The sequence below is a fragment of the Scyliorhinus torazame genome, chromosome 8 (genome assembly GCF_047496885.1).
Source record: "Scyliorhinus torazame isolate Kashiwa2021f chromosome 8, sScyTor2.1, whole genome shotgun sequence".
NCBI lineage: Eukaryota > Metazoa > Chordata > Chondrichthyes > Carcharhiniformes > Scyliorhinidae > Scyliorhinus > Scyliorhinus torazame.
In genome coordinates this window covers 223,436,920-223,462,348 of record NC_092714.1, presented here as the reverse complement: position 1 = coordinate 223,462,348, position 25,429 = coordinate 223,436,920, and the positions used below count along the sequence as shown (strand labels likewise).

At 44.6% G+C, this 25,429-nt stretch overlaps 1 protein-coding gene across 5 annotated transcripts in view; it reads right to left on the bottom strand.

The window, feature by feature from the left end:
* Positions 1 to 10,651: 10,651 nt before the first annotated feature.
* The window catches only part of LOC140428403 (protein FAM110B-like), a 42,741-nt gene continuing 27,963 nt past the window's right edge, over positions 10,652 to 25,429 (bottom strand). For 4 of the 5 annotated variants that reach the window (XM_072514818.1, XM_072514819.1, XM_072514815.1 and 1 more), the window contains one exon: positions 10,652 to 12,689. In XM_072514818.1, coding sequence (XP_072370919.1) covers positions 11,458 to 12,462 — 1,005 coding nt within the window. In that variant the 5' untranslated portion in view covers positions 12,463 to 12,689 and the 3' untranslated portion in view covers positions 10,652 to 11,457. The remainder of the gene's footprint in view (positions 12,690 to 25,429) is intronic. The other variant, XM_072514817.1, reaches the window with a different exon arrangement.

Sequence of the window (25,429 nt, the reverse complement as noted above, 5' to 3'; positions counted from 1 at the left end):
CAGTCTTCCCGTTATTTAGTTGGAGGAAAATTCTGCTCCTCTAGTATTAGATTTGGATAAGCAGTGATGATATAGAGACAGTGGAGGGGTTTAAAGAGATGGTGGTGAGGTAGACTTGGGTGTCGTTAGCATTCATGTAGAAATGTGTTTTCAGATAATGTTTGTGAATCTGAACAATATTGATACCAATTCAAGCAGAACAGAGGAGAATTTAAATAAATACATCTAATCAAACAGTTCAGTGATTCAATCATGTTCTGGATATTAATATCCTGAATGGTTAAACTGGTGAGCAAAATTAGTTTTGACATTTTCTTGCTTTATTTTTTCTAGCATTATTCACAGTCTGAAACCATGGACAGTCGTAAAAAAACAAAACATTGCAATATTTCATTAATGATTGTGAACAACTTGTTTAATGCCTTGCTTAAGAAATTTATGAATCTTTCATCACTGATGAAAGTAAAATAAAATTGTATAGTTTACTCCCAACCAGATTCTAAGGAAAGAAATTTCCATTCAAAATCTAACAACCAGTAGTTATTTTTGGCAGTTGTACCCTTTAGTAACTTGGGTGATTTAAGTCCCATTGTACAAATTCATTTTTCATGAGGGGAAGGATAGTGGAACTGTATATGAAATTGTTGCAGTATAGTATGACGTTATACTAGCTTTCTTGACTTGCAATCTGAAATTAACTGCAATGCAAGAAATCTGTTGAAGGCTGAATAGATTGGGTGTCACATTAATTGAATCAGAGTCTTCTGCTAACTCTGTGCACTGGATTTAATTATTGGGCCGCAAATCAAGCAGACCACCCTCCCGCATGAAGGTTTAAAAAAGGGGCACTGTGCCATCGGGTCAGTAATACAACATCATCACTCTCTCCGAAATTACAGGTGAGCAGGCTTCTAAACTATACAATTTTCTTTTACTTTATTTAGTGACCAAAAGTGCAAAACTTGCTTAACCGAGGCATCAATGGACAGCACTGTAGCACAGTGGTAAGCGTCCCAGGTTCGATTCCCGGCTTGGGTCACTGTCTGTGCGGAGTCTGCACGTTCTCCCCGTGTCTGCATGGGTTTCCTCCAGGTACTCCGGTTTCCTCCCACATGTCCCGAAAGACGTGCTGTTAGGTGATTTGGACATTCTGAATTCTCCCTCAGTGGACCCGAACAGATACCGGACTGTAGCGACTAGGGACTTTTAACAGTAACTTCATTACAGTGTTAATGTAAGCCTACTTGTGACAATAAAGACTTTTAGCAACAAGCCGTTCACAATCACTAACAAAATTGGTTTCCCACTCCTGTATGTTTCAGACTGTCAATAAGCCGCAAAAAATAAAGCTACAGCGTTTATATAGACCCAATCATTTGCATTTATTCATTTCCCACTGCATTTTTGGGCGTGGAAGTGAAAAAAGGTTTGTGGGAGTGTTTTACGGCAGGTGTAAAAATAATAATCTTTATTAGTCCCACAAGTAGGCTTACATTAACACTGCAATAAAGTTACTATGGAAATCCCCTAGTCGCTACACTACAGCGCCTGTTCAGGTACAGAGGGAGAATTCAGAATGTCCAATTCACCGAATGAGCACGTTTTTCAGGACATGTGGGAGTAAACCGGAGCGCCCGGAAGAAACCCACACAGACACAGAGACAACGTGCAGACTCTGCGCAGTGACCCAAGCCAGGAATTGAACCCGGGTCACTGCCGCTGTGAAACAACAGTGCTAACCACTGTGCTACCATGCCACCAATGAGGCGGCACATGGGTGGAAGAAAAGACCTGACATCGGGATCATGGTTAAGTGTGGCAGAAAATTCTGTAGGTGAAGGTGGCAGTGTCTGTATGCTTTTTTATATCTCTTTAACTTTATGGAACTGGCCATATAGGAAATTCAGAAAGATTCAGACAGCAATTTGTAAATCATGTTCAACCTTGTGTTTGCAGCATTACCCCTCTGCCACATGAAGCCCCGACTTGTCATCCCGATTGGGTGTGAAGCTGCCCCCACTTTGCACTTCCAATTGGCTGACCCACCGGATGGCCATCCGACGTTTGATTGGATGGGCTGCGGTGGGGGTCAGGAGCAAGCAGACTACTCTATTGCTGTTCCTCTCGCCCTGCCGAAAAATGTAAAACCCAGACCGATTTGTGAATTGGCAGAGTGCTTTGCTTCTTCCACACAAGGTTTGCATCGCTGCATTAAGTGCATACAAGAAATTAAAAGGCAAAGCTGCTAGCTTTCAATCACTTCCAACAGTGAAGTTTGTGTGTGCCTGTGTGTGTGGGTGGGTGGGGGTAAAATGGCTACCAATTCAAGAGGGGAGACTGACCTGGAAGTGAGGTACACCCTCTGTGAAAGACTTTGTATTCTGGCATGTGCACCAGCCCAGTGTATGGTACTTTTGCTCCTCCTGATTAACTGACTAATCTCTTCTCTCTCCACAGATGGGGTCAGACCTGCTGCAATCGTCCAGTATGTTCTGTTTTATGGCTAACTAATCTGTTGGGACTCAGTTAATTGTCGTCGTGCAGGGAGAAAGCGTGCATTCCAAATTTGGGCTTAAAGCCCTTAAAACAAAAAGACGTGCATTTATATAGATCGTTTAATAACCACTAGATGCCCAAATGCTTTTTAGCACTTATGAAGTATGGTCACTGTTGTGATATAACAAACACAGCAATCTTCCACACACCAATATGATAATGATCAAATGATTGTTGTTATGATTTTGATAAGATGAATAAATATCAGACAGAATAAATATCAGACAGAATAGCAGGAATAACTTCCCTACCAGTCAAAATAATGTTGTGGGGCCTTTTATATCTAGCTGATCGGGTTTGATGTCTCATCTGAAGGAGTGCAGCAACCCTACCCCACGCACGGTACTGCACTGGAGTGCCAGCTTTGATTTTTGTGTTTGCATCCTGGAGTAAAACGTGAACACAACCTTCTCACTCAGGTGAGAGTGCTACAAACAGAAGTGTTAGGTTTCCATGTTCTTCATATAACTGGCAGAACAAAAAAGAAAAATTGCACTCATTTTCCTCAAATGCAAGATTTTAATTTACTTTCACAGTGATTCTGTATTAAGACGGATATACCTGGAATGCCTAAGGCTTTCCTTGATATTATCTTTAAAATTCCTTTCTTTAAAGAACTATGTGCATGAGAAACAGTTTATCTCAAGATTCTTTTCTAGTTGCTGGATTTGGATGTTCAGAATAAGAAGCATCATAAGCATTTGGTTTCAGTGTTTCATGTGAAATTCTGTACCCAAGAGATTACAGTTTGCGATAATATCTTGAGAGCACTGGACTGTGATCATTCACTCTACCCTTTATCTTATTCAATCACTATGGTAACTGCTCCTGAAGTTCTGCCAGGAGTCCTGATGAACTACATTTAATAAATCACAGTTGTCCTGTACTCTAATTTTAACCTAATTCTCTCCCTCATTTTATGCAGTTGTCTTTTTAGCCTATCAAACCTCTGGACGATACATAGCGGCAATACTTAAAATGGCTCAGGGAAGAACTTAAAGAGCCAATCAATAGTTCAGATAAGCAAAGCTCCATTATGCTTGCCGTAATTATCAACTGTGCAAACGGATAGGACTTTGGGCTTTTGCACTGAGCGCTGAATTTGGTGCATTTTGAGTGCTATAGTAAGAGTTTGGTGACCGAGGGAGTTAGGTGAGGAGGGAGTAAGGTGCTACTTTCATTTTGTTTCCGACATTTCCGCAAAGAGTGAGAAGAGAGCCAGGAGTTTACAGAAAGTATAGCTGACTGGGAGCAGAGTCGGAGGGCGGAGATCTAGTTAGTCCACAGGGCAGCTATATTCTGTCAGGTAAGAGGGGATGGAGGCTAGGCCAGTTGCATGCTCCTCCTGTAGGATGTGGGTGGTGAGGGATACCACCGGTGTCCCCGCTGACTATACCTGCGGGAAGTGCACCCAACTTTAGCTCCTCAAAGACCGTGTTAGGGAACTGGAGCTGAAGATGGATGAAATCGGATCATCCGGGAGGCAGAGGGGGTGATTGAGAAGAGTTACAGGGAAGTAACCACACCCAAGGTACAGGACAAGAATAGCTGGGTTACAGTCAGGGGAAAAAAAAAAAAAAAACAGGCAGACAGTGCAGGGATCCCTCGTGGCCGTTCCCCTTCAAAACAAGTATACCGTTTTGGATGCTGTTGGGGGGGGGGGGGGGGGGGGGGGGATGACCTACCGGGGGAAGGCCCTAGTGGCCAGGTCTCTGGCACTGAGTCTGGCTCTGGGGCTCAGAAGGGAAGGGGGGAGAATAGAAAAGCAATAGTTGTAGGAGATTCAATGGTTAGGGGAATAGATAGGAGATTCTGTGGTCGCGAGCGAGACTCCCGGAAGGTATGTTGCCTCCCGGGTGCCAGGGCCAGGGATGTCTCGGATCGTATCTTCAGGATCCTTAAGGGGGAGGGTGAGCAGCCAGAAGTCATGGTGCACATTGGTACCAACGACATAGGTAGGAAAAGGGGCGTGGAGGTAATAAACAAGTTTAGGGAGTTAGGCTGGAAGTTAAAAGCCAGGACAGACAGTTGTCATCTCTGGTTTGTTGCCGGTGCCACGTGATAGCGAGGCTAGGAATAGGGAGAGAGTGCAGTTGAACACGTGGCTGCAGGAATGGTGTAGGAGGGAGGGCTTCAGGTATTTGGATAATTGGAGCGCATTCTGGGGAAGGTGGGACCTGTACAAGCAGGACGGGTTGCATCTGAACCAGAGGGGCACCAATATCCTGGGAGGGAGGTTTTCTAGTACTCTTCGGGAGGGTTTAAACTAATTTGGCAGGGGAATGGGAACCGGATTTGTAATCCAGCAACTAAGGTAGCCGATATTCAGGACGCCAAAGCGTGTAATGAGGCAGTGGGGAAGGGAACACTGACAAAGGAGAGTACTTGCAGGCACGGAGATGGGTTGAAGTGTGTATACTTCAACGCAAGAAGCATCAGGAATAAGGTGGGTGAACTTAAGGCATGGATCGGTACTTGGGACTACGATGTGGTGGCCATCACGGAAACTTGGATAGAAGAGGGGCAGAAATGGTTGTTGGAGGTCCCTGGTTATAGATGTTTCAATAAGATTAGGGAGGGTGGTAAAAGAGGTGGGGGGATGGCATTGTTAATTAGAGATAGTATAACAGCTGCAGAAAGGCAGTTCGAGGGGTATCACCCGAATGAGGTAGTATGGGTTGAAGTCAGAAATAGGAAAGGAGCAGTTACCTTGTCAGGAGTTTTCTATAGGCCCCCCCAATAGTAGCAGAGATGTGGAGGAACAGATTGCGAAACAGATTTTGGAAAGGTGCAGAAGTCACAGGGTAGTAGTCATGGGTGACTTTAACTTCCCAAATGTTGTGTGGAAACTCTTTAGATCAAATAGTTTGGATGGGGTGGTGTTTGTGCAGCGTGTCCAGGAAGCTTTTATAACACAGTATGTAGATTGTCCGACCAGAGGAGGGGCAATATTGGATTTAGTACTTGGTAATGAACCAGGGCAAGTGATAGATTTGTTAGTGGGGGAGCATTTTGGAGATAGTGACCACAATTCTGTGACTTTCACTTTAGTAATGGAGAGGGATAGGTGCGTGCGACAGGGCAAGGTTTACAATTGGGGGAAGGGTAAATACGATGTTGTCAGACAAGAATTGAAGTGCATAAGTTGGGAACATAGGCTGTCAGGGAAGGACACAAGTGAAATGTGGAACTTGTTCAAGGAACAGGTACTACGTGTCCTTGATATGTCTGTCCCTGTCAGGCAGGGAAGAGATGGTCGAGTGAGGGAACCATGGTTGACAAGTGAGGTTGAATGTCTTGTTAAGAGGATAAAGGAGACTTATGTAAGGCTGAGGAAACAAGGTTCAGACAGGGCATTGGAGGGATACAAGATAGCCAGGAGGGAACTGAAGAAAGGGATTAGGAGAGCTACGAGAGGGCATGAACAATCTTTGGCGGGTAGGATCAAGGAAAACCCCAAGGCCTTTTACACATATGTGAGAAATATGAGAATGACTAGAGCGAGGGTAGGTCCGATCAAGGACAGTAGCGGGAGATTGTGTATTGAGTCTGAACAGATAGGAGAGGTCTTGAACGAGTATTTTTCTTCTGCATTTACAAATGAGAGGGGCAATATTGTTGGAGAGGACAGTGTGAAACAGATTGGCAAGCTCGAGGAAATACTTGTAAGGAAGGAAGATGTGTTGGGCATTTTGAAAAACTTGAAGATAGACAAGTCCCCCGGGCCTGACCGGATATATCCAAGGATTCTATGGGAAGCAAGAGATGAAATTGCAGAGCCGTTGGCAATGATCTTTTCGTCCTCACTGTCAACAGGGGTGGTACCAGGGGATTGGAGAGTGGCGAATGTCATGCCCCTGTTCAAAAAAGGGACTAGGGATAACCCTGGGAATTACAGGCCAGTTAGTCTTACTTCGGTGGTAGGCAAAGTAATGGAAAGGGTACTGAAGGATAGGATTTCTGAGCATCTGGAAAGACACTGCTTGATTAGGGATAGTCAGCACGGATTTGTGAGGGGTAGGTCTTGCCTTACAAGTCTTATTGAATTCTTTGAGGAGATGACCAAGCATGTGGATGAAGGTAAAGCAGTGGATGTAATGTACATGGATTTTAGTAAGGCATTTGATAAGGTTCCCCATGGTAGGCTTCTTCAGAAAGTAAGGAGGCATGGGATAGTGGGAAATTTGGCCAGTTGGATAACGAACTGGCTAACCGATAGAAGTCAGAGAGTGGTGGTGGATGGCAAATATTCAGCCTGGATCCCAGTTACCAGTGGCGTACCGCAGGGATCAGTTCTGGGTCCTCTGCTGTTTGTGATTTTCATTAATGACTTGGATGAGGGAGTTGAAGGGTGGGTCAGTAAATTTGCAGACAATACGAAGATTGGTGGAGTTGTGGATAGTAAGGAGGGCTGTTGTCGGCTGCAAAGGGACATAGATAGGATGCAGGGCTGGGCTGAGAAGTGGCAGATGGAGTTTAACCCTGAAAAGTGTGAGGTTGTCCATTTTGGAAGGACAAATATGAATGCGGAATACAGGGTTAACGGTAGAGTTCTTGGCAATGTGGAGGAGCAGAGAGATCTTGGGGTCTATGTTCATACATCTTTGAAAGTTGCCACTCAAGTGGATAGAGCTGTGAAGGCCTATGGTGTGCTCGCGTTCATTAACAGAGGGATTGAATTTAAGAGCCGTGAGGTGATGATGCAGCTTTACAAAACTTTGGTAAGGCCACATTTGGAGTACCGTGTACAGTTCTGGTCGCCTCATTTTAGGAAGGATGTGGAAGCTTTGGAAAAGGTGCAAAGAAGATTTACCAGGATGTTGCCTGGAATGGAGAGTAGGTCTTACGAGGAAAGGTTGAGGGTGCTAGGCCTTTTCTCATTAGAACGGAGAAGGATGAGGGGCGACTTGATAGAGGTTTATAAGATGATCAGGGGAATAGATAGAGTAGACAGTCAGAGACTTTTTCCCCGGGTGGAACAAACCATTACAAGGGGACATAAATTTAAGGTGAAAGGTGGAAGATACAGGAGGGATATCAGAGGTAGGTTCTTTACCCAGAGAGTAGTGGGGGCATGGAATGCACTGCCTGTGGAAGTAGTTGAGTCGGAAACATTAGGAACTTTCAAGCAGCTATTGGATAGGTACAATGGATTACGGTAAAATGATATAGTGTAGATTTATTTGTTCTTAAGGGCAGCACAGTAGCATTGTGGATAGCACAATTGCTTCACAGCTCCAGGGTCCCAGGTTCGATTCCGGCTTGGGTCACTGTCTGTGCGGAGTCTGCACATCCTCCCAGTGTCTGCGTGGGTTTCCTCCGGGTGCTCCGGTTTCCTCCCACAGTCCAAAGATGTGCAGGTTAGGTGGATTGGCCATGATAAATTGCCCTTAGTGTCCAAACTTTCCCTTGGTGTTGGGTGGAGGTGTTGAGTTTGGGTAGGGTGCTCTTTCCAAGAGCCGGTGCAGACTCAAAGGGCCGAATGGCCTCCTTCTGCACTGTAAATTCAATGATAATCTATGATTAATCTAGGACAAAGGTTCGGCACAACATCGTGGGCCGAAGGGCCTGTTCTGTGCTGTATTTTCTATGTTCTATGACTCAGCTCTGATAAGGAAGGTGAACAGTTTAGATTCAATTACTTGTTACGTAGGACAATGAATAAATGGAAGTTATCAGGGAAGCTGACAGTGTCAGCATATTCAAGACAAGATTAGGTAGCTATATGGCAGAGAAGGTAAAGTGGCAGTAGGGAAGAGAGTGGTGTGTTTTATTTTAAAATTTGGGACACTGAAGTTTAAAGTTTCAGCCTTTGCGCTTGGTGGCACTCACCTGAGTTACGATATAGATTGAACTACTGCAGACTTGAGCATAGTCTAGTTTTTATCATCACTGAGGAAGTGCTGCATTGTCGGAAGTGTTCTCCTTTAGATGAGGTGCTAAATTGGCAGCATGGTAGCACAGTGGTTAGCACTGCTGCCTCACAGCACTAGGGACCTAGGTTCAATTCCAAAATGGGGTGACTTGCTGTGTGGAGTTTGCGTGTTCACCCAGTGTCTGCGTGGGTTTCCTCCAGGTGTTCCAGCTTCCTCCCACATTTCAAGGATACGCAGGTTAGGTGGATTGGCCATAATTAATGCACATGGTTTCGGGGATAGGGTGGGGAAGTGGATCTAGTTGGAGTGCTCTTTCAGAGGACCAAATGCTCTCCTTCTCCACTATAGTGATCCTATGGAAAATGACGCTCCATCTGTTAACTCCGGGGAATGAAAAGTATCCTGTGGAAAAGTATCCCATGGGGCGATTGAAAGAGCAGGGGAATTCTCCTGGTGTTCTGGCACATATTGCATTGCTGCTAATGGGACCTTGCTGTGCTCATATTTGCTGCTGCGTTTTCCCAATTGTACCTGCGCTTATTAATCACCTGTGAAGCACTTTGGAACATCCTGACAGTGTGAAAAGCTTCTATATAAAACATTAGTTCTTTTGGTTTAAAACTGGAAAATTGAGCTGTAACCTGTCCAACTAATATCGAGACCTACATTTTACTCTTAGGTGCCTATCTCAGGACAGCATTTTATATATTCTTAGAATTTGAATGTCACTGGAAAGTCCACATCTATTGCCCCAGTTGGCCAGAGGTGGTGGTTGTAACCTTCCTCAATAACTAATGAGGGCCACCAGGCCACTCAATGCAGTAAAGAGTGAAACGTGGTGGTTGACTTGAAGAAAAAGGACATGCATTTATATAAAGCTTTTCATGACCACCAGACATCTTGAAATAATCTCTTGGCACTATTTTGAAGTACAGCAGCGGAGTTATCCCCAGTGTCATGGCATACATTTATCCCCAAAAATTGACCATCATTAAAAACATATTTATCTGGTCTTTATCGCATTGCTGTTTTGTGGGAGTTTGCGGTGTGCAAATTGCCCCAGTTTTGGAAGTTGTTATATGCTCTAGCCCTCACCCCACCACCCACCTGCAACACTTCCATGCCAACATATGCCCCTATGCCCAATGCCCCACATGCTCCAATGCTACCTTGTGTCCTCATCCTCTTCCCATGCCAATTCATACCCCTGCATGCTATCTTTATAGTCACTCACTCAATATCCACCATGGGCAGACCTCAGTACCATGGGCAGACTTCAGTAGCCATGTGGGGACGAAAAAAGTAATCTAATACAACTCTTGCATTACAAACTTAATAGCAAAAAAAAAAACACCCATTCAAAACATTTTTCTCAAATCTCAAGTGATTCATCTCTAATAAAACAAACTTATTTTTAGTCCTCTCAAAGACAGCTAATGCTTTAATAGCCTCGTTAAACTATCAAACTATGAATTCAAAATTCTCTGCTGAGACAACTATTGCTTTTGAATCTCAACCCATCCATTCGTAATATCAAAATAATAGCCCTTGGGGCTGGGAAATGTCAATAATTATCTCTGCTGAAACTGCATGAACAATTGGCATTATTTTTTCTAACCTATGTCAGATGGCCTATCAAATGAGTCCAGCAGGTTTTAAAAACTCTCACCTGACAGCGTCAACCTGATATTCATGTTTCAAGAGCTATGGATTTTAAAAAACCTGAAATAATGACAGTCATACAGAATCCATCCCCCTTTCAAGAGTGTTTAGATCTACTGCATCAATCTGTGACTCCCACAGTGCGAATTAAGGTCCTTGGACCAACCAAAATCGTGCCTGTTTAAACCCAGAATTAAGTTCAAATGACCCTACTGCGTTCAGGTTTCCCACCTGCATGAATCGCATTCTGCCCCTTTCCCTTGATGGCTAAAATGGGAACTGTTGGGAATAGAGGTGGGACTTCTGCATCCAGGTCCTATCTATCATTTTTAAAAGTGCATGGAGTCTTCCTGAATCTGTGAAAATCCAGTCAATAGGATCAGATACTTTAATACATCGGTATCAATTTATTGGCCAATACAAAGCTGTCTTGAACTGGGAGGCTGAGTCTAGCTGGACAGATAGTGTATGGCATTAAATTTCAGATACTCAAATTGCTTTACACAGAATATCAAGTATACTCTGCAAAGATGAAATTCAAAATATTGAACACTCAAACCCACATTTATTGACATTTAATTAAAAACAGTAGCAAAATATCAAATTACAATCTTTAAATAATATACAAAATTCACAATGATACAGAAGTAACAAAATTAGCCTCTCATGGGAGATGCCTATATACAGCAGAATTGACAGGAAGGGATTTCTAGTGTTGTGTTTAACGCTCATTAAGTACAACATTTACTAATGCCACATAGGAAGATAACATCCCAGCATTTGGAATCGGAGATGCAGCAAGTCTATCAATACCTGAAAAAGGAATGATGTGATGTTTGGGGTAGACACAGAGGTATTTGTACCCAAGGCGAAAACTACCTTTTCTCCCAGACATCAGCACATGCTATTTAATTTACTACTCTTAAGCTTTAAAAAAAAACTTACCAGATGATGTGGATGTGTACACATTCTTTGAATAGGTTTGTCTAGTTCAACTACTTAAAATTCTGGATTAAAGAAAAACCAGGACCGATTTTTTTGGTTTAGTGGTACATCTGTTCACACATTCAGTGGACGATTTTCATGCTTTTGAACTAAAATCACATGAACAATCCAGTTCAATTCAGTTAATACCCTGCAAGCTGAAACACGCACGAAAATTAGAAATGTTCAATTTGTTGAGTCTTATATTCACAGTTTACACAGTCCATCAATAGGACAGCCCTTCAAAACACATACCCCTAAACGTAGTAGGTGGCAGTCATGAGCAATACATTGGAGTTCCAATGTCGCAATGAAATCATGAGCTCAACGTCAGAGGCAAGATCAAGCAGTCTTCACCATTGTCCCAGGATCTCTTCACTTATACCGGTGACACTCTCTGTGGCTCCTTGGCTTCCCTGCAGCTATACAGCCACTTAATGACCCTGGCATTGCGCTCAATAATGGAGATCCCATAGGGGATGCGCTCACTCGGCCTCTCCTCAACCACGTTGCTGTATTGGGAGCGGTTGTACTCAGAGCTGAGGTTGCTAGCACTATAGAGCTTGAGGGATATTATATCAGAGCTGGCCCGGGCCAAGCATTCCATTCCCATGCTCTCCAACTCCTCAGGATCCAGGCCGCAGTAGTTGAAGAATCGTTCCAAGTTGGCACTGACGCGGGAGTAGCGGTCACTCAAGTCAGACTTGGAGCGGTGCAGGGAGAGCTGTTGCCGGGCTGCCAGCTCGGGACAGGCTTTCCTGGGTGAGCCCCTGGAGCTGGTGGCAGATGAAAGCCTCGATCTGGCCACAGAGGGGCATTGTGGCCTCCGGACACACCTGCTGACATTGGGACGCACATCCACCCGTCTCACTGCAGCATTATGAGCTGGCACAAAGATGCTGCTATGTAGCTCAGATCTGAGGCTGTTCCCAGGTTCCACGTGGCTCTGCAAGTTTCCAGAGTTGGAATTAGTGGCCTGTTCCGCCGAGCCTGGCTGGCTCGCTGGCAGGTTTGGATTATCATTGATTAGATTTCTGAGACTTTCCAGGTTTAACACTCCTCTCCAATCAGCATTCTCTGCCCTGCAGGTTACAGCACTTGGGGCTTTCCTGGGGCTGTGGAGGGTCCGCCTGATAGCAGGAGACAGAACAAGTTCAGTTGCCTTCACTGGCTCTTGTCGGGTACTTGCTACCTGCTGACTCTTCACATATTTTAATTTATCAGCTTCCAGACGCTCCACTGCACTCTGCTTCCGGCTACTGCTCTCCATCTGCTTTCGGCAACTGCTCTCCATCTGCTTTCGGAAATAATCAGGTCCCTTATTCAGGATCCGGAAAGGAATTGCCGAAGTGAAAGTAGGGGGACCAGAGGCTTGTTTTAGCATTTCCTTTTTTATCACTTTCTGCTTGCTGTAACCAGTGACTTGGACTCAGTATTCACATTTACTCAGTGTTATTGGGGCACAAGGCTCATTTCTCCTATCCAAACAGTTGAATGCGTCAGTGAAAATCCCAGCAGAATTTCATCCAGGTATCCGAATCACTTGGTCGGATTCAAGATTTCTGCTTTAACTTGCTTCTTATTTACAGTCTTGTGGATGTCTCCAGTCTTCTGAAAGAGACAAAGAATATTAGCATTAAGCTTCAATTTTTAAAAATCTGAAAACCTCAACAAAAACCGCTCGCTGGTTGTTCAGTTAAATCCTATTTAAGTTTAAACAAATTCCACATGTTGTCCATTGAACCTACCTTGTCAGTTGATCACATCAACTGTTCAACTGAATCAAACCCACTTTACTAATCTGTTCCATGATAAGTAAATATTGGAAATCTGGAATGTGCCAGCAGTTGGAGAGGACTTCTTGACTGAACAATTGTAGCTTGGACTTGCAAATGGCTGGTCTTCCCAAGTCCAGAAATAGATCCAACAGGAAGTTGGCCAACCTACTAACCTGGTACACTGGGTAACTGAAAATATCCAAGGTTAGTGAGCGGCCATTTCAAATATTGAAACAGGGCAATAACTTTGGCAGAACAAGTACTGATAGAAAAGGCAAAATGATCCAGTGAAGTGGCAAAATCACTCATACTTAAATTATCCACCCAACTCATGTTGTGATATGAACATTTCTGAATGCAGTTCTTTCCACCAAGCCCCTAACCCATCACAGATTTTAGTTACCAGGGGTAACCCAGTGAAAGACAAAGGCGGGGAAGTGACGAGTTTGCAAAAGCAATAAAAGTGTAAACAAAAGAACTTTTATTTATGTATGTGATGCTTATTGCTTAATTGCCTCATTGATTATTTTAAATGCAACAAAATAGTTTTAAACATGTATTTAAACAGAGTTAGATTTCTGAGGTGCAATTTTTCTTTTTCTTTGTTAATTATCTATTGATGTGATTTTTAAAAAAATGAACAAGCAAAGAGTTTCTGAATGGACAATCACATTTGAATTAAATTTAGAATTCACAATCTCAGGGTGTTCTAAAGCACTTTACAACCAATGAAGTACTTATGAAGTGTAGTCAGTGTTGTGATGTAGGAAACATAAGACAATAAGACATAGGAGTGGAAGGCAGGCCATTCGGCCCATCGAGTCCACTCCACCATTCAATCATGGCTGATTTCAACTCCATTTACCCGCTCTCTCTCCATAGCCCTTAATTCCTTGAGAAATCAAGAATTTATCAACTTCTGTCTTAAAGACACTCAACGTCCCGGCCTCCACCGCCCTCTGTGGCAATGAATTCCACATACCCACCACTCTCTGGCTGAAGAAATTTCTCCTCATCTCTGTTCTAAAGTGACTCCCTTTTATTCTAAGGCTGTGCCCCCGGGTCCCAGCCTCCCCTGCTAATGGAAACAACTTCCCTACATCCACCTTATCTAAGCCATTCATTATCTTGTAAGTTTCTATTAGATCTCCCCTCAACCTCCTAAACTCCAATGAATATAATCCCAAGATCCTCAGACGTTCATCGTATGTTAGGCCTACCATTCCTGGGATCATCCGTGTGAATCTCCGCTGGACCCGCTCCAGTGCCAGTATGTCCTTCCTGAGGTGTGGGGCCCAAAATTGCTCACAGTATTCTAAATGGGGCCTAACTAATGCTTTATAAAGCTTCAGAAGTACATCCCTGCTTTTATATTCCAAGCCTCTTGAGATGAATGACAACATTGCATTTGCTTTCTTAATTACGGACTCAACCTGCAAGTTTACCTTTAGAGAATCCTGGACTAGGACTCCCAAGTCCCTTTGCACTTCAGCATTATGAATTTTGTCACCGTTTAGAAAATAGTCCATGCCTCTATTCTTTTTTCCAAAGTGCAAGACCTCGCACTTGCCCACGTTGAATTTCATCAGCCATTTCTTGGACCACTCTCCTAAACTGTCTAAATCTTTCTGCAGCCTCCCCACCTCCTCCATACTACCTGCCCCTCCACCTATCTTTGTATCATCGGCAAACTTAGCCAGAATGCCCCCAGTCCCGTCATCTAGATCGTTAATATATCAAGAGAACAGCTGTGGCCCCAACACTGAACCCTGCGGGACACTACTCGTCACCGGTTGCCATTCCGAAAAAGAACCTTTTATCCCAACTCTCTGCCTTCTGCCTGACAGCCAATCGTCAATCCATGTTAGTACCTTGCCTCGAATACCATGGGCCCTTATTTTACTCAGCAGTCTCCCGTGAGGCACCTTATCAAAGGCCTTTTAGAAGTCAAGATAGATAACATCCATTGGCTCTCCTTGGTCTAACCTATTTGTTATCTCTTCAAAGAACTCTAACATCAGAAACATGGAAGTGAATAGCACACAGCAAGGTCGAACAAACAGCTCCAAGACAAATGGCCAGATAATCAGTTTAGTGATGTTAACTGCGGGGCAGACACTGGGCAGGGTAGCACAGTAAGCTTCCCTGTACTTCTCAATCGCAATCCCAGAATATTTAACCTGTGAGGGCAAGCTTGGCCTCAGTTTACCATGTCAAGACGGGGCACCTCTGATAGTGTCCTATTTTCTATTGGGATTGGGTAAAAAAAATCATTTTGGGATTAAGGAATTCTTAAAAAACATGAAGAGGCATCCCGTCTGAATGTCAGCAACTCTTAAACATTAACTGGGAAATTGGGCCAACAAAACATTAATATCCTATTCACTTCTTGTAGAATGCTTTCAGCAAAAAGAAAAGTGCCACCATAGCCAGGACTCTCCTGCACAGTGGATTAATGCAAATTCAGGGTGGTGAAACGTACTACTGCTTCAATATCACGATCAGAGTTTTCTTGAGCCCTGGCTCCACCAGGACTGCTGCTGTTTCCTTGTCTGCTGCAAACAGATGATGGGTGTGGGATCAGGCAGGGTGGAGGCATTGTCACAGTCCCTGCAAGATTTCCTTTGTGTCGGCTTACAGTTGCTCCCTGGGCTACTGCATGGAAGATGGAGCAGGCTCCAAGTTCTCCCAATGGAAGGAAATGGCCACTTTCCTCTACAGAATAACTTTGCTATTTTCCAGAACACAAATGACATAAGCCTGTACGTATTTCTTTCTCAACTCAAGCCATTTAGTAATAATAATAATCTTTATTGTCACAAGTAGGCTTACAATGCAATGAAGTTACTGTGAAAAGCCCCTAGTCGCCACACTCCTGTGGCTGTTCTGGTACACAGAGGGAGAATTCCGAATGCCCAAATTACCTAACAGCACGTCTTTCGGGACTTGTGGGAGGAAACCGGAGCACCCGGAGGATACCCATGCAGACACGGGGAGAACGTGCAGACTCCACACAGACAGTGACCCAAGCTGGGAATCAAACCTGGGACCCCTGGTGCTGTGAAGCAACAGTGCTACCCACTGTGCTACTGTGCCACGGAGACAGTGGCGTGTTTAGAAAGTTTCCTTTAGCATATCATGTAAAGGCCCTTCCTGCTGATTGCCTTTCCCCCACCCCCTTTTCTTTATTTTTTGCTGTTATCATTTAGATCCATGGATGCTTAATGGACATACATCTTAAAGTCAAGCAGGGGAAAATGAGTTATAAAAGAGAACACTCTACTAGCTTTGGACAACAGAACTCAGACTTTGTGACATCCGAGAGATGGGGTGGGAATCAGTTCGACTGGTTGGCTACTGGCCAATGGATTGCTCAAAAGGCCTTATTCTTCCGGTAACCGGGGGTGATTGTATCCTGCCTGGGTGTGAAGATTTCTAGAGACCCAAGGAAAGCAGACCTGGACCACAGAGAAAAAGGACTTGCTCTCGCTCCTCTCTCCAGAAATACAATGAGCTGCTGTATTTCTGAAACTGCAGAGACCTGAATGAATCTCCAGTGAAAACTATGACAGACTGGAAATGATTTGAGTATAAAACTATATATAACATTTACAAACCTGGTGACTGTAATTATTGGGCAACCAAGGGCTAAAGACTTTGGGTGTTTTTCTAAGAATTATTGGCTAGTTCAATCGTGTTGAGACTCTGGGTCCAGGGAGGCTGGAACTGGCCGTGCCCTGGCCTCGGGTGTCATAACAATCGATAAGTTAATATCAAACCCAAAATCCACTTTAATTATTAGCTTTGTATGTTCTTGCGGAACCAAAGCTGAAGTAATCCTTTTAGAATTAAATAGAAAATCTCCAATGTGCCCAGAACATGGTTTTATACCTTTAAAGTCACATAATGTATATGCTAGTCAAGACTGAACAAGTTAGCTCCAGTAATCAGAAATTAAATAAATGCTTTCTAATGTAACATTAAACAAAAGATACTTAGACTTAAAAAAATCTCTGCTCAATGTAAAACTTACAATAGTAATTATATTAATATGAATGTCACAGTCATTTGGTAAGGAGAGAGGTAAACAAAGAAAGACACAAAGAAACAGAGACAATGGGAGAGACACAAGCAAAGAGACAGACAGACGCCACCCCTACTCCCCACCCTGACAGAGCAGGGCAGAATTCAGGATTATGAAATACAGCCCCAAGGAGATTGAATCCATTTAATTAGAGAGCACTGCATTTTTCTGATTTCTACTTTAATCTTATATGTCCTCAAATTCTACTTGCTTACTTTAGTACTTATTGGCAGGGAGAAATCCGTGGGCACTTATAGTATAGAAGCATAGAATTGTTACCACACAGAAGGTGGCCACTTGGCCACTCGTGCTTGTGCTGGCTCTTCTGAGGAGTAATTCATGTACTGTCACTCCCCTGTCCTCTCCCCACATCTTCCTTTTCAGATATTTAGAAAATGTAGAAACATTTACAGCAGTTTTTTGTCTTGTCATCTGCAAACTTCTTGAAATATGCCCCTACATTTAAATCCAAATCATTAATATTGTTATGGGCCAGGGTTTAGAGAACCCTAAAGTGTATCATGGAGTTCACCTGACCCACAACATTTAATAGATTGTGGTATGGGGCCCACTCTACAGGTGTGGTACAGCAGAAATCGAAAGTATTTTTTAAAAAGCAAAACAATGTTTATTCTATGAACTCAAGTTAACCTTTTTAAAACATAGTGAACATCTTAGCAACCATCAATTCAAATACAACCCCCAAAGAATAGTAATCCTTAATAACTTCCCAAACAACATCCAGAAGACAAAAGAAACACCTTCTAACAGAAGGACATCAGGTTTACATTCACTACTGAAAACATTCATAATTCTGAATTCACCCAAATGATCAAGAGATAGTCTTTTCATGGCAGAGAGGTCAACAGTATACCTGCTTTGTCTGGCTTCAGCTCCAACACTAAAAACAAAACTAAAACACCCCTGCAGCAAACAGCCTAAAACGAAAGTAAAAAACTGACAGACAGCCCAGCTCCACCCACTCTGACATCACTGCAGTAGTAAACACCCATTTTCTTAAGGGTACTCACACTACAGATATTTATATACACACCCATTTATAAACACCCATTTTTTAAAGGTACTCTCACATGACAATATATACCATAAAAAGCAGAGGACATCGTACTGAGCCCTGTGGAATCATACTGGAAAAAGTCTTCCAACCCCAAAAACACTCATCAACTTGTGAGGTTTCAGATTAGAAGACAGGTAAGTGTGGTTTCTATAATTCAAAAGTGACAAATCTTAGCCGGACAACTTTAGCTCTATTAACCCAAAAGGATATAGAATAATGGAATTCATGTTAAGAGATAGGCTGGAGCAAATAGTATTTCAATAGCACTAACTGAGAAATTAAAAAAACTTAAGAACTTGCATTTATACGACAGGCGCGATTTAACTAAATGGGAACCAAGTGCCATAGCGAATGTATTTAGCTGCGTGTTTCCTGGCGCTCGTAACGCCGATAAACAGAAGGCTATAAAATGCGACCCACGTTCGATAAGGGGCCTCAACGGTGCCAAGGCTGCACATAGACCCGTTTTTGTACACTGAGGAGCTCCTCATTTTTAAATGACATCCTGATCTCCAAGGCCCCCAAAGCAACCCTGATCCCCCAAACCACAAAGCACTATGGGAGGGGAGGTGAGGGTCCCCAGTCCCCCGCACCCCTCCCAACACCAACATGGGGCAGCCTCAGCCCGATCGTACCCACTCACAAAATGCCAGCTTGGCACCTTGGCTGTGCCAACCTGGCAATGCCCCTGCCACTTGGACAGTGCCAGGCTGGCACCAGCAATGCCAGATACCACCCTGCCCATAGGGCATGCACCTGGGGGCCTCCGATCCCTGGGGGACCCCATGAGTGTTGTTCCGTCTGGTCGCTGCTTGTGGAGACTAGTACTGAACGGCACTCACTGAGGCGAAGGAGATTGATCCGACGCCTCGGGTAACTCAGGAACCTGCACATTAAAGAGAGACTAGCTGACTCGCTTTAATATGCAGATTTGGTAATAAGTGATCCCACCCACAATGGGTAATTTCACTACGCAACAGCTCATGTGATCGCGCTAGATCTCACGAGGCGTTGCAAGCGGGGTCTCCAGGCTCTTATTGGCTATGCTGTGCCCCCTTTTCGGGCGCCGCATGGCCGTTCAATCACGCCCAACACCTTTTACTACTCAGACCTTCCTAAAGCACTGTAAATTAAAGCCAATAAAGTACTTTTAAAGGTGTCAGCACTGTTGTAGAGATGTATCAGTTAGTTTGTGCACAGCCAGCCCTCACAAAGAAGTCAATACCCAGATCGTCTGTGTTTGAGTGCTCGCTGACAGATAAATGTTGGCCATGACACAAGGAGAACCTATTTTTGAATAGTCCTGGAGTATCTTTTACATCCACCCTAAAAGGGTAGAGAAGGCTTTGACACTTTAAAGACAGCACTTCTGACAGTGCAGCACTTCCTCTGTACTGCACTGATGTGCCAAATTATGTGTTCAAGTCTATGGAATGGGGCATGAACCCACAACCTTGTGACTCAGGGTTGAGAGTGCTGATCACTGATCCAAGAGTCATGCAATGATCATGAATTAAAATGCTAAATTCTGCCGAACACCCATCCTGGACTTACTTTTAAGGATGTTATACAAAGAACAAAGAAATGTACAGCACAGGAACAGGCCCTTCGGCCCTCCAAGCCCGTGCCGACCATGCTGCCCGACTAAACTACAATCTTCTACACTTCCTGGGTCCGTATCCCTCTATTCCCATCCTATTCATGTATTTGTCAAGATGCCCCTTAAATGTCACTATCGTCCCTGCTTCCACCACCTCCTCCGGTAGCGAGTTCCAGGCACCCACTACCCTCTGCGTAAAAAACTTGCCTCGTACATCTACTCTAAACCTTGCCCCTCTCACCTCAAACCTATGCCCCCTAGTAATTGACCCCTCTACCCTGGGGAAAAGCCTCTGACTATCCACTCTGTCTATGCCCCTCATAATTTTGTAGACCTCTATCAGGTCTCCCCTCAACCTCCTTCGTTCCAGTGAGAACAAACCGAGTTTATTCAACCGCTCCTCATAGCTAATGCCCTCCATACCAGGCAACATTCTGGTAAATCTCTTCTGCACCCTCTCTAAAGCCTCCACATCCTTCTGGTAGTGTGGCGACCAGAATTGAACACTATACTCCAAGTGTGGCCTAACTAAGGTTCTATACAGCTGCAACATGACTTGCCAATTCTTATACTCAATGCCCCGGCCAATGAAGGCAAGCATGCCGTATGCCTTCTTGACTACCTTCTCCACCTGTGTTGCCCCTTTCAGTGACCTGTGGACCTGTACTCCTAGATCTCTTTGACTTTCAATACTCTTGAGGGTTCTACCATTCACCGTATATTCCCTACCTGCATTAGACCTTCCAAAATGCATTACCTCACATTTGTCCGGATTAAACTCCATCTGCCATCTCTCCGCCCAAGTCTCCAAACAATCTAAATCCTGCTGTATCCTCCGACAGTCCTCATCGCTATCCACAATTCCACCAACCTTTGTGTCGTCTGCAAACTTACGAATCAGACCAGTTACATTTTCCTCCAAATCATTTATATATACTACAAAGAGCAAAGGCCCCAGCACTGATCCCTGTGGAACACCACTGGTCACAGCCCTCCAATTAGAAAAGCATCCTTCCATTGCTACTCTCTGCCTTCTATGGCCTAGCCAGTTCTGTATCCACCTTGCCAGCTCACCCCTGATCCCGTGTGACTTCACCTTTTGTACTAGTCTACCATGAGGGACCTTGTCAAAGGCCTTACTGAAGTCCATATAGACAACATCCACTGCCCTACCTGCATCAATCATCTTAGTGACCTCCTCGAAAAACTCTATCAAGTTAGTGAGACACGACCTCCCCTTCACAAAACTGTGCTGCCTCTCACTAATACGTCCATTTGCTTCCAAATGGGAGTAGATCCTGTCTCGAAGAATTCTCTCCAGTAATTTCCCTACCACTGAAGTAAGGCTCACCGGCCTGTAGTTCCCGGGATTATCCTTGCTACCCTTCTTAAACAGAGGAACAACATTGGCTATTCTCCAGTCCTCCGGGACATCCCCCGAAGACAGCGAGGGTCCAAAGATTTCCGTCAAGGCCTCAGCAATTTCCTCTCCAGCCTCCTTCAGTATTCTGGGGTAGATCCCATCAGGTCCTGGGGACTTATCTACCTTAATATTTTTTAAGACACCCAACACCTCTTCTTTTTGGATCTCAATGTGACCCAGGCTATCTACACACCCTTCTCCAGACTCAACATCTACCAATTCCTTCTCTTTGGTGAATACTGATGCAAAGTATTCATTTAGTACCTCGCCCATTTCCTCTGGCTCCACACATAGATTCCCTTGCCTATCCTTCAGTGGGCCAACCCTTTCCCTGGCTACCCTTTTGCTTTTTATGTACGTGTAAAAAGCCTTGGGATTTTCCTTAACCCTATTTGCCAATGACTTTTCGTGACCCCTTCTAGCCCTCCTGACTCCTTGCTTAAGTTCCTTCCTACTTTCCTTATATTCCACGCAGGCTTCGTCTGTTCCCAGCCTTTTAGCCCTGATAAATGCCTCCTTTTTCTTTTTGACGAGGCCTACAATATCTCTCGTCATCCAAGGTTCCCGAAAATTGCCGTATTTATCCTTCTTCCTCACAGGAACATGCCGGTCCTGAATTCCTTTTAGCTGCCACTTGAAAGCCTCCCACATGTCAGATGTTGATTTGCCCTCAAACATCCGCCCCCAATCTATGTTCTTCAGTTCCCGCCTAATATTGTGATAATTAGCCTTCCCCCAATTTAGCACATTCATCCTAGGACCACTCTTATCCTTGTCCACCAGTGCTTTAAAACTTACTGAATTGTGGTCACTGTTACCGAAATGCTCCCCTACTGAAACATCTACCACCTGGCCAGGCTCATTCCCCAATACCAGGTCCAGTACCGCTCCTTCCCTAGTTGGACTGTCTACATATTGTTTTAAGAAGCCCTCCTGGATGCTCCTTACAAACTCCGCCCCGTCTAAGCCCCTGGCACTAAGTGAGTCCCAGTCAATATTGGGGAAGTTGAAGTCTCCCATCACCACAACCCTGTTGTTTTTACTCTTTTCCAAAATCTGTCTACCTATCTGCTCCTCTATCTCCCGCTGGCTGTTGGGAGGCCTGTAGTAAACCCCCAACATTGTGACTGCACCCTTCTTATTCCTGATCTCTACCCATATAGCCTCACTGCCCTCTGAGGTGTCCTCTCGCAGTACAGCTGTGATATTCCCCCGAACCAGTAGCGCAACTCCGCCTCCCCTTTTACATCCCCCTCTATCCCGCCTGCAACATCTAAATCCTGGAACGTTTAGCTGCCAATCCTGCCCTTCCCTCAACCAGGTCTCTGTAATGGCAACAATATCATAGTTCCAAGTACTAATCCACGCTCTAAGTTCATCTGCCTTACCCGTAATACTTCTTGCATTAAAACATAGGCACTTCAGGCCACCAGACCCGCTGTGTTCAGCAACTTCTCCCTGTCTGCTCTGCCTCAGTTCCCTAGTTCCCTAGTTCTCCCTCAATGCTCTCACCTTCTGACCTATTGCTCCCGTGCCCACCCCCCTGCCATACTAGTTTAAACCCTCCCGTGTGACACTAGCAAACTTCGCGGCCAGGATATTTATGCCTCTCCGGTTTAGATGCAACCCGTCCTTCTTATACAGGTCACACCTGCCCCGGAAGAGCTCCCAGTGGTCCAGATAATGGAAACCCTCCCTCCTACACCAGCTGTTTAGCCACGTGTTTAGCTGCTCTATCTTCCTATTTCTAGCCTCACTGGCACGTGGCACAGGGAGTAATCCCGAGATTACAACCCTCGAGGTCCTGTCTTTTAACTTTCTGCCTAGCTCCCTGAACTCCTGCTGCAGGACCTCATGCCCCTTCCTGCCTATGTCGTTAGTACCAACATGTACAACGACCTCTGCCTGTTTGCCCTCCCCCTTCAGGATGCCCTCTACCCGTTCGGAGACATCCTGGACCCTGGCACCAGGGATGCAACATACCATCCTGGAGTCTCTTTCACGTCCACAGAAGCGCCTATCTGTACCCCTGACTATAGAGTCCCCTATTACTATTACTCTTCTGCGCTTTGACCCTCCCTTCTGAACATCAGAGCCAGCCGTGGTGCCACTGCTCTAGCTGCTGCTGTTTTCCCCTGATAGGCTATCCCCCCCGACAGTATCCAAAGGGGTATATCTGTTCGAGAGGGGGACAACCACAGGGGATTCCTGCACTGACTGCCTGCCCTTTCTGGTGGTCACCCATTTCTCTGCCTGCACCTTGGGTGTGACCACATCTACATAACTGCGATCTATGACACTTTCCGCCACCTGCATGCTCCTAAGTGCATCCAATTGCCGCTCCAACCGAACCATGCGGTCTGTGAGGAGCTCCAGTTGGGTGCACTTTCTGCAGATGAAGCCATCCAGGACGCTGGAAGCCTCCCGGACCTGCCACATCTCACAGTCAGAGCACAGCACCCCTCTAACTGACATTGCGTCAATTAATTAAAATTTAAATTAAAAAAAATTTTTTTTTTTTTTGAATATTTTTTTTTTTTAATTTCAAAGTTACTGTTGACTATCTGTTTCCTAGCACTAGATTTCTAATAGAAATGCGAAAGCTAAATATAGTACTCTCCGATCTCTGGCTTAGATATCCCTCTAAATTATAATTCAGTAATTATGTTTAATTAGTTACCAATGCTCAGTTTTTTTAAATTTAGTGTAGAATCCCAACCAGCCACTCAGGCCACAGCTTTTCTGTGATTTCACTTCAGTTTCCCCCCCGACACACACACAATTTGAAAAAGGTACAAAAGTAAAAATGCGTAAAAATTATAGAATGACATCATTCCAGGAGTTCCTGAGGGAAGTGTCCTCACCAACACCATATTAAATCTGATTCAGTGTTGATCTTCCCTCCATCATAAGCCATGAATGAGCCTGCTCATTGTTGATTCTATTGCTTAGCTCCAGCCATAATTCTTCTAATGAGAAAACAGCTCATAACAGCACACAGCAAATAACATCCATGCTTTGGAAGATAAGTGGCAGATAACATCCACGCCATACAAGTGTGTAGAGACCATTTTGAACAAGAGAAGCTAACCACCTCCTCTGGACATTCAAATACCACCACTGTTGAGAAGTGTTCCATCAAATGCACTATAGTGCTTTTGTTGACCAGAAGATAAAATGGACCACTTATATTATCAATGCAGCCACAAGAGCAAGGTTAAGGTTGATACTATGTGACTGGTGGTTTGCCGCCACACACCCAATGAAAATACGCTATTAAAACAGTAGGTACTAATACAGGACAGGGTGCTTTCAGGGGTGTGGGTCGGAGAGGGCAAGGTGTCAGAGATTTACAGAGAGATGAGGGAAGAGGGGGAGGAGTCGGTGGGAGAACTAAAGGGAAAGTGGGAAGAAGAATTAGGGGAGGAGATAGAAGAGGGTATGTGGGCTGATGCCCTAAGCAGGGTAAACTCCTCTTCCTCATGCACCAGGCTTAGCCTGGTTCAATTTAAGGTGCTACATAGAGCACACATAACGGGGGCAAGATTGAGCAGGTTCTTTGGAGTGGAGAACAGATGTGGGAGGTGTGGTGGGAGCCCGGCAAACCACGCACATATGTTTTGGGCGTGCCCGGCACTGGAAGGATATTGGAAGGGAGTGACGGGAGAGATCTCGCAGGTGGTGAATGCCCGGGTCAAACCAAGCTGGGGGTTAGCTCTGTTTGGAGTTGCGGAAGAGCCGGGAGCGCAGGAGGCGAAAGAGGCCGATGTCGTGGCCTTTGCGTCCCTAGTAGCCCGGCGCAGGATCCTACTTATGTGGAAGGAGGCGAAACCCCCCGGACTGGAGGCCTGGGTAAACGATATGGCGGGGTTTATTAAACTGGAGCAGATAAAGTTTGCCCTGAGAGGATTGGCTCAAGGGTTCACCAGGCGGTGGCAGCCATTTCTCGACTACCTAGGGGAACGTTAGAGGGAAGATAGATGACCAGCAGCAGCAACCCAGGGGGGAGGGGGGGGGGGGGGGGGGAGGAGGTTTAGTTGAGTATAGGTCAATAGATTGAGGTTTTGTTACTTGTGTATTATTATTATTGTTAAAAAGTTAAAAATTTCTGTTTTGTTATTGTTATCGTTTCACTTGTTTTGTAAGCGGGAAAAATGTTGCTCAGGGAAAAAATTTTCAATAAAATATATATTTAAAAAAAAAACAGTAGGTACTAATAATGCATGAATCTAGAGTTCAGGCTTGTGTCCCAGGCAATATCTTCAGAGAAGATAATGAAAGCAAATGGATATGAAAATGAAATGAAAATCGTTTATTGTCACAAGTAGGCTTCAAATGAAGTTACTGTGAAAAGCCCCTAGTCGCCACATTCCGGCGCCTGTTCGGGG